The sequence below is a fragment of the Phycodurus eques genome, chromosome 6, assembly GCF_024500275.1.
Source record: "Phycodurus eques isolate BA_2022a chromosome 6, UOR_Pequ_1.1, whole genome shotgun sequence".
Lineage (NCBI taxonomy): Eukaryota > Metazoa > Chordata > Actinopteri > Syngnathiformes > Syngnathidae > Phycodurus > Phycodurus eques.
In genome coordinates, this window is record NC_084530.1 from 20,119,139 (window position 1) to 20,129,684 (window position 10,546).

At 36.5% G+C, this 10,546-nt stretch overlaps 1 protein-coding gene across 1 annotated transcript in view; it reads right to left on the minus strand.

Annotated features, from left to right (window-relative positions):
• Nucleotides 1-216: 216 nt before the first annotated feature.
• Nucleotides 217-10,546, minus strand: part of LOC133403816 (dorsal-ventral patterning tolloid-like protein 1) — a 59,822-nt gene continuing 49,492 nt past the window's right edge. Inside the window, 4 exon segments of the mRNA XM_061679114.1 lie at nt 217-4,468; nt 5,587-5,837; nt 8,255-8,327; nt 8,329-8,469. Coding sequence (XP_061535098.1) covers nt 4,334-4,468; nt 5,587-5,837; nt 8,255-8,327; nt 8,329-8,469 — 600 coding nt within the window. The 3' untranslated portion in view covers nt 217-4,333.

Genomic DNA, 10,546 nt, shown 5'->3' on the forward strand with positions numbered 1-10,546 from the left:
ACGTGTATTATACTTATTATATTGATACACCACTTTAATGCACTTTTAACATAGTTAATTATTATATTTTTATTGTTTTCAAGCCCTTTCTTGGCTTTTTTAGGTTATCCATTTTGGCTCTAAAATTGTAACTGTAATTGGTCCAAAAAAGGTAAGTCATACATTCACAGCTCTTTTCAACCTGTGTGTATTTAATGATGGAGAGGACATTACATGTCGGCGTCACAGACACAGACTTTTAATAATAATAATAATAATAAAACACTGGATGGGGATTTTCTCAAGCTTGGCACGTAGGTCGATTTGTTGTCATTCCACTTAAAAACCTTTTACATACACACATGCGCGCTTTATATATCATCTCCTATTACACACTGAAGTACAATATACAGGAAGGGAATGTGCAGGGAAATGCACATGAATGGGTTTGGATCATAAGCATGTAGAGCAGCTACAAAAGGACACTAAGGAGTATTAGGGCCACTCTGAAAGGAAAATATATATATATACAGTACTACTTAATACACAATACGAGTAAATTGCATAACATTTTTTGAGAAGCAAAAGTCATAATGTTTATGGGAATAAATCATTTTTTGCTATTTTTTCAAGAAAAAGTCCTAATCCTACGAGAATGTAATTAAATATTTTCAATACATCGTACAAGTATAAAGGCATACGTTCATCAATGAATTTGTATTTTTGGAGAAATATGGCATGATGTTACATGAATGAAGGCACAATTTTCAAGAGAAAGTATTGTAACCTTATGAGAATACAGTAGTCATATTTTTGGGGGGGAGAAAATCATCGTAATCTTATGAGATTTTTTTTCGAGAAAAAAGGTATAACAATACACGAATTACGTATTTCATGAGAAAGTCTTGTTTTGTTTTGTTTTTCAAAATTTTTGGGGTAGTAAAGAATTTGAGTTGCAATCTTACGAAAATAAATTTGAATAATTTAGAAAGCAAAGTCCCAATCTTACATGGCTCAGGTGGGAGAGTGGTTGTCTCCCACCCCGAAGGTTATAGATTCAACCCTCAGCCCTTGAGACCAGGTCGAAGTGTCCTTGAGCAGGACACTGAATCCCAAGTTGCTCCTGATGCCGCGTCATCAGTAGCTGAGGAAAGCGCTTTGAGTACCTAGAAGGTAGAACAGCACTATACAAGTAAAAACCTATTTACCGTTTACGAGAATTAAGTCAAAGGAATTTTTATTTTTTGGAGAAAAATGGTGTAAATATTTGAAAATTAAGTGGAATCTATTCAAGAAAAAGCACTGTAACCTGACAATAATCAGATTTAGTTTGAGGAGCGTGGGGCTTTTATGTGATCATAGTTGTATTTTTTTTCGAGAAAAAAAAAAATTATCATACATAAATAAAACTGTCTTATTTTTTTTCAAAATGTTTTCAAGAAGTCAAAAAGTTCTACTGTAACACAAATTAAAGACAGTATTTTTTCTAAACAAAAAAGTCAGAAACTTTTGTTATTTTTGTTGGAGAAAAGTCGTAATATTTTGGAGTCAAAATTACGTTTTGTCGCAAAAAAAGTCGTAATCTTTTTTCAATAATAAAGCTGTACATTTCAAGAATAAAGTTATATTTTTTTTCCACGAAAAAAGTGATACTCGTACAAGAATAAAATAGATTTTTTTTTTTAATAAAATGTTTTTGAGGAAAAAGTCGTAATTTTACGCAAATAGTTATATTTTCTCAAGAATAAAATCAGTCTCACCAGATTTGTGTGACATACACAAATTAAAAAAAAGTCAGAAACTTTGTTTTTGTTGGAGAATAAAGTCGCAACATTGGACAATAAAATTATATGTTTTTGCAAAAATAAAATATAATCTTAAAAGAATCTAACAAAAATTTTTTCAAGAATAAACTTGTATGTTTTTGAGAAAAAAAGTCGTAAACTTTCGAGAATAGTCATGTTTTATCAAGAATTTAGTCAAAATCGTAGTCAAATTTCTTCAAAGAAAAAAAGTGGTCATCTTATTAAAATTTATTTTTGAAATTATTTTTTAGAAAATGTCTTAATAAAAAGTATTTTCCAAGAAAAAAATATAATACTTTGTTAACAAATTTGTAGTCTTCAATAAATTTTTTGGGGGAATATTTTTCTATTCGGGGAGCCATAATCTTACAGTCATATTTTTAAAAAATAAATAAATAAGTCAAAATATTGTAAATTGTTGTAATTCTTGGGAGGGAAAAAAAAGACTATTCTTAAAAAAAGATTTAATTCTTGTAGTGTAATGTTTTTTCAGTGTTGCCCTAATACTTCTTCCTTCTTATATACTATTCCATCCTTTCTTTTCCTTTTTTTCTCTTTTTTTTTTTAAAACCCAAAACCATTCAAACATGAAAACGTGACACACCAAGCATCCATGAAGTACTAAGGCAATGAAGTAGTTCCACAGGGCTAGTGTTGTCCATCACGCCCGTTCTTGTAGCACTAACAGATATTCCTTTTCCATAGCCACCCCAAAAATTTGAGGGGAAAAAAAAAAACAAATTTAATGAAAGGGTTCACTTTCTCCGTTTGTTACCTCTGAAATGTGAATTATGCTACATTTTCATTGCACTTTCTCTGTTAGTTAACATGATTACACACAAATACATAACTAGTTAAACTATTAAATTTAATTGCGTCCTTGAATTATTTTGCCACTTTTAGGGCCAATTCAGTCTGCTTGCATGGCGGCCAAATAGGCCAGTGACCCACCAGATCCAGCAGATGGGGTTGTGGTGAAAAGTGATTGGCACCCACTTTGTAATGTGTATTACTACCACCCGCAGGACTGGAGTGGAATTGCATTAGATTACACTCACGTCGGGCCCAAGAGGTGGCAGCAATCAGCAGATTTTTTTTTTTTTTTTTTTACTTGATAGTCCGCGGGGCAGTGACCCACCATATACAGCGGATACAAAAGTCTACACACCCCTGTTCAAGTGCCAGGTTTTAATAAAGAAAGAATTAGACCAAGATGAATCATTTCAAAACGTTTTCCACTGTTAATGTGACCTATAACCTCTACAACTCTTACAACCTCTTTTTGAAACGGGAAATAAAAATTAACAACTGACATAATGTGTTTGCACAAGTGTGCACACTCTCTTCAAAGTCAGGATGTGGCTGTGTTCAGAATCACATTTAAAAGTTTTAAAGTGGCTCTATTTTACCTGAAATAAAGTTCAGGAGTTCTAATAGGCTTTTCCTGACATTTTCGCAATTGTATCTTAAAGTGCATATCACAAAAAATGGCCTTTGAGTAGTAGTGTGTAGACTATTTATACCTACTCTGTATTTTTCCACCATTGGCTGTGAAACTCTGCTTGTAGCTGGGACAGATACAAGCAGAGTTTTTGTCGTAGTTAACAGTTTGCTTTGCTTATATTGGGGCTCAGTGGGGCAGCGACCTCTTTTTCCCCCCCACTTTTTTTGCTGGTACTGTCCGCTTGCATCGGGGACAAATGGAGTAGTGACCCACAAGATATTTTTGTCCACTTTTCCGCCATTCAGTCATGGCCAGTGACTCATCAGATTTTTTTTTTTTTTTTTACTTTTTGTGCTGTTACAGTTCATTTGCATTAAGGACAATGGGGGGCAGTGACCAGCCAGATTTTTTCCCTACTTTTTGGGCCGTTACACTCTCCTTGCTTTGCGGATAAACAGGGCATTGACACATAATATATATATTTTTTTAACTTTTTCACTGTTACAGTCTGCTTACTTAGGGGCCAAGTGGGGCAGTGACCCAACAAATCCAGCGGATGCAAATGTGGTAATACAAACTGTTTGATGGCAAAGAGCACCCAGTTTGTAATGCGCATTACCACCGCCTACAGTACTGGAGTGGAATTGCACCGCCAGTCAAGCAGACATTTTGGATTGTTTGGCCTTAGCGGAGATCTGATCATTTTTTCACATATCTTTTCTCTCTATGCACACGCGCGCACACACGCACACGTATATACATACTTAAACGTCAGCACAAGACATCTGAAGCCATTCTGGAGGCGGTAAAAATGTCTGCTTGTCGAGGAAATGGGGGCGGGGGGGGAAGCAATAAAATCAATAGTCTTGCAATAATCTGTACAGTTCAAGAATGGAGGATACTTAAATGCTCGATGCATTTTCCAATTTTTCAGGTTCTTTAGTTCATCCACAGTTTGTAGTTGCCAAATCCAATGAGCAACTTTGACGTAGGCGGGAAATGTCTGCAATTCTCTGTGTAATTCCGCCCTGGCGTTCTTCTTGGGGGAGATATCTCGGCCCACATCCATGTGATGGGCTGGGTCCATGAGGAGGTTTTCGGGAGGTCATTTCCTGGCGTGAAGGCTCTCCTGGAACTTGGTGCTGGAGTAGCGGATGTGGAAGCCCTTTTTGCTGATGGTGTCATCACTATGGAAACGGATCAGCAAGGCGTCGCTGGGCGAATAGATTCCCTCCCTGGGCTGTCGGAAGGGAAAACATTCTCTACGTTAACGCCAATTTACTGTTAATTATATAAGAATACTATTTCCTCAAATAGTGGCTGTTACGTAAATAGACATAATGTCTTAATTAGTCACAAGTTGCGCCATCCACCTGAACAAATACTGTAGCAAATACTCCCTTAAATTAATGGCTGCTTTTCATCATCATTAATTTGAAATTGTAGTTTAGTTTTTTACATTTTTTAAAATACATTGAAAATGATACATTTTATTAAATCCAAGAAATAATGTTATTTAAAAGTGTTTAGACAGGTGCAATAATATTTTATTTGCATGAAAATGTTAAAATTCTTAAAATACAAATACTACAATAGAAAATACTAACATTGAATTGAATGAAAAGAAAAAGTATTCCTGCAAAAAGTACAAAAAAGGCCTCTTCCCAAATATTTTTTATTTTGTACAGTTCACATTTAAAATTACATTTTTAAATAAAATAATATGTAAAATACACTTAAATAAAAATAGAAATTTAAAAATTACAGTCAAAATAATGAAGGCCTGTGAATACTACATTTTTTAATGTAATTAAATCTTTGTTAAAATGTTTTACATTTGAAATGTTTAATAAAAAAAGACAAAAATAAAACATTTTCTAAAAATATAGTCACAATAATAAGATAATAAAATGTTTTACATTTTAATTTTAAACAAGATACAATACAATTAAAATAATAAATTAAATTAAAACAAATAATATTAAAATGCATCGTACAAATTAAGACCTCTCTAATATAACATTTTTTATTACATTTAGTTATTTTTAATTTAGCACATACTAATAGCAATATAAGATACTAATGAAAAATTAAATAGACTTAAACCTAGAAATATCATTCCAGGAATGTGTTTGTGCTGATCCCCAACACATAATACATACAAAATATTAATAATAAATTTAATTATACTGAATAAAACATTTAAAAAATGCCTCCTTCCTAATAAATATTTTTTAAATTGTATTTTTTTTTTTTTGTCTTTTTAAAATATAATAATACATTAATTTGTATAAATTAAGGCCTTCTCCCAAATAAGCTATTTGCAAATATTAGCATATGTTCTCTGCGCTTTCTTACCCCCGAGCCGCAGAATCGCCCCAGCCTGTGCGAATCGGCGTCATAGCCGTTGTAGAGTTCAATAAAGTCATAGCCGCAGTCGGCCTCCTCCTCCACCTCGAAGGTAACGAAGCTGAGTTCGATGCCGTAGCCCTGCTCGGATGTCAGCAGCCACTCGCAGTCACTGTGGCCTGGGTAGTTGTTGTCCCCGAACTGGGCGTGCGAGTACAAGTTCTTCTGTCGGGCGTCCGCCTTCAGACGACCGCCGCACTCTGCGCACACGACAAGTCACCAATGATGCGTTCGATAAAACTGGGAAAATTTCACATTTTTGGGGTTTACTGACGCGACTGCAGGTGGTAGTGCCCTAATTTGGTACATTGATGGAGTAATACTAAACAATATATTAAGACGGCACACTTGAATTCCGACTGTTTATGTCCTACGGTGCTGCTGTTTTGATTAGCAACAATGTTCAAATGGGCTCAGCAGTCAGTGCTGAGCCGGGTGTGAACTGTAAAATATTCCATTTAATTATCGTAAGTGTACAAATGGACTTTTTTGGATTAATTACATTTTCATTGTTTTTATTTAAATATAAAATATTGAAAATTTAACAATTAAAATGCAAATTAAATATTATGGGGGAGGCTTTATTTGTACACAGTACACACATTTTGGGAATTAACAAAAAACACTGACACTACATTTATTTTCCTGATTGGAACATTTTTTTTTTTTTTACAAAATGTACCTAAAAGTAAAAACGAAAATGGAAATGTTCAAATTAAATCAAGATATTTAGTTTTTGTACAAAGAAATACATAAACTTATTACTGTTTATTTTTTAATGTACTGTACTGTATTATTTTTTAAATTGAAGAATTTATACATTAACAAACACTTTAAACATGAAATATCAGAGAGAGGACTTACATATATGTCAACATAACAAACACGTGTGGCAACAGCAGAGAAGGGGCGGTCTTAGCCAAATATGAACAAAGAGGATACAAAGCTGAGTCCAACAGAAATAGCTGTCAGAGGGGCCTTTTCTGGACACTCGTATGACAAAACCAAGGTTTTTTTTTTTTTTAATGAAATTGACACTTTTACACTAAGTCCATGTTACAGAGTCACTCTTTGGAGGTCGAAATAGCCAAAATATGGGACATTTAATGTGCTCTAGAAATAAAGTTGAGTTGAGAATATTCATCAAAAAAACAAATAAATTCATCCAAAAATAAAAATGAAAAAATACAGCCATATCGGCAGCCATATTGCGGAAAGACGCGTTGTTTCATGTTGATGCATGAGAGAGAAGGTTTCCCTGCATGCCAAACAAAGAGACGAGTTGACTCAGAGGCTTTCTACATGCCTGTACTGTACTGTACGTGCCACGGGCACTCATACAAGGCGCGTGATTGGTTCCCGGCGCGACATCGACCAATGAGAGCACGAGTGGATTTATCAGCTGATTGGCTGCGCATCATCGCAGCCTCACGCAGCATCTTCCCTTGTTGTGTCTCGCCCGTCTCGTCCACGCTGTTAACTGTCTCGCATACTGTATCTTAGTGTTGTGTTCGTGCTAACTTTTTTTGTTTAAGCGATAACCTTTTTTGATTAGTTAAGCCCTTACAATGGCGCCTAAGCGCTGTGCCACTGCGAAAGCTTCCTCCGGGGTGGCCCAAGAGGAAGAAGAAGATGATGACCATCAGCGAAAAAGTGAAACTTTTAGATATGACCAAAGAGGGCAGAAGTTATGCATCTGTGGCACGGCATTATGGCGTGAATGAATCTACAGTGCGGTACATCAAGAAAGAGGAAGCAAACATCCGCAAAACTGCTTCAATAAGGAAGCGAAACAGTGTGGTAACTCCGCGTAATAAGAGACGGGGTTACGTCCTTGTACAGGGGAATTTTGAAGCAAAAGAAAAAACAAAGACACAACAACTACCCAGGACCATGTTTTTCTCCAAGGGAAAACCCCAGCTACACCATCAGCGCCAACAGCAGAAGAGTCTCCGAGTGAACCTAAAGCCTCTACGAGTCAAGTGAGAGCCTCTCCTCCGCCACCAACGCAAGACTCTTTGCCTCTCTCAGAAGGCAATGTTGATCAATGTTAATTACTGTATAAGGTTTTATAGTGAAAGATTTAAGTAAATACGTGTACTGTGGTAATCTTTGTCTCAAATATGTAAAGTATAAATACTGTTTACACATTTTAAACAGTCTGGTACCCACATACACATACACAAAATTTCCTGGGGGGGGCAAATCCTACTTCGCAGTTTTTCACCTTTCGCGGGGGTTCTGGTCCCCATTAACCGCGAAAAACGAGGTTACACTCGGAACCTGTAGGGGGCAGCACACTACTGGCCATGAGGGCCCAGTCCCCGTAAAATAGGTCACAACGAAAGCAGGATGCCGTCACTGAAGCTGCTTTTAGGTTCAATTTACTGCATTTAGCTGCTTTAAATCGGTGGTTTTAGGTATAATACTTTTTCATAACTTCAGCATATCCTCGGAGGACATGATAAAGATTTCAATGACTTTGAAGAGGAAAAAGATTGACCACCGCTGCTTTTCAAGCCCGGTGTGCTTTTCGTTTTGGTCAGTAGATGTAGACATTGTCCAAGAAAGCCAAAGATTGACTTGCGTTTTTGTTGTTGTTTTTTTTTTACTGTACCGGTGGCGTGAGTGGCCTGGAAGCCCTTCCGCTGCACCGAGGCGTCGGAGATGAATCTGAGGTACATCCGGTTGGCCTGTGGACACCAGCGGCTCGGGAATCTTATTGCCGCATAACCGCCCCAAGATGGCTGCTGCGTCACCATCGCCGTCGAAGGCCTCCAGGTGGTCGTAGGCGCACTCTTGGTGCTGCTCGATCTCGAACTCGCTGAACGTCTACACGGCAAGTCAAAACAAAATGTACGTACAATATCCGCCTTTCGGCTTTCAGGGTGAAACTAAGATGCACTTGACCACGACCTTTGACATGCCCGACTGTTGAATGTTTCATGATTGTTTGCACAACTTGCTATTCTCTAACTAGGAGCTTATTGGCAAAATTCACAATAGGTGCTTTGTCCATGAACAGCCACGTTTATACCTTTCGGTGACTCCTTCAGTCTTAAAATTTTTTATTTTTTTTACTTTTTTAATAACAAACATAATTGAATACAAGCTTGATAGGACAGTACAGATTATGGGGTCTACACACATATAAATGACAACAAAAATACAGGGGAGAAAGGGGCTTAAGGTTATTTCCTTAATGTAAATTGCAGTCATTACAGCGTCTTCTGGTCCGAAAAGCTACGGGGTTCTTCTGTCGTCCAGATACAATAACAGTAATATTTTAAACACTTTGCCAAAATTAAGACAAGACAAAATTAAGACAATTAAGACATCTTTTTTCCTGTAATATTACATATGTAGGTATACAGCCTCGTTTTTGATAAACATTTAGGCCTACTGCATTCCTGTATTTTAATGTTTTATGTAATGTCTTTTTAGTGGTACTTGGATAGCCAATAAATGTTTTGTGGTACTTGTGTAAAAAAGTTGAGAACCACTGCCTTATCCAATTGTATTTTGTTCAATTTTGACATTCCAAATAGTACATATCTAACATTTATTTTTATAGTAGGTTTAAATTTGTAATTGATAAAATCATTCAGGTCAGTCCAAAAAATGTCAGTAAGTATAGTCCCAGAACAAATGGGACATTGATTCCTCTGCATTAGCACAATGTTAATGTTGTATTTTGGTCACTTGGTCTTGACAGGGTAGCACCTATGAAGTATCCTGAAGGTGACCTCTCTCACGTTGTTTTAAAGTAAATATTTTCAAGGCAAAAGCCAAGTAATCCTCCGGTCTATATTTTATCATATAAATTATTCCAGTAAAACACTGCTGCAGGTTTGGAAACAATATCAACAACAACATTTTCTTTCATTGTCAAATCCAGCATTAAGCTCGCGGATTTATAGGACACAAGGTTCACTCAGGTTGGGAAATTTTTACCAGGTGTGTGCAAAAAAATAAAAATAAAATAAAAATAAAAAGTGTGTTTGATTTCCTGACAAGGGATTGTGCGTTTGATTCTGAGGCATAATGGTTACCATGTGTGTTCGTGAACATCTTTTCACTTGTATAACCGATTTTAGGAGGTTAGGGAATTAAATGTTAAGGAGTACGTGTCAATGGCGGAGGGCAAGCGAAGTAACAACTGAGATGTACTCTGAGGCGGACAGTTTGTGTAGTTGGGGGCATTTGTTTGGGCAGAGATGCAAGGCGGCGGGGCCGGGGACTGAAATGAGGCTACATTCAAATATTGCAGGCAGCGTTTTAACTACATATTGTCCCTGGATTAATGAAAGCATGCATGACAGGCAGAACACACCAAACCAGTAGGGGGCAGTGTATTACACAACATTGAGGGTCAACTCCAAGTCATTGGTGACAAGGAAACCTCATAGAAAAACAGAATAGCGGCACGTGTGCTAGTTGTAGATAAGCGAAGATCAAATTGACTTAAAAACAAGATATACATAGATTTTATTTATTTTTTAGATACATAGATGCTTTATCAATGTTTTGATGATGATGATTATAATTATTTGTATTACCGTATTTTATTTTGGGTTGATACTTCTATTTTTTAACTTCTGACACATAACATTCAACATTTGTGGTAGGCATGCAGAAAATGGGCTACTAGCATATAATGTGGACAAATGTATGCATGTGTGCACACTTGCAGGCCCAATAGGGGCACACACTGTGTGTGCGTGCGTGCGTGTGTGCGTGCGAGGGGAAACAGATGGGGAAACCTAATAACCTGAGGCCTTATTCAAACGCATGAACACACTCCATGCATTTTCGCTCCGATACACAAACGTGCACCTTTTATTTAATTCTGAGTGGAACACGGAAAACCTAACCAAAAACAAGTGCACTGTTTGTAAATGAAAATACG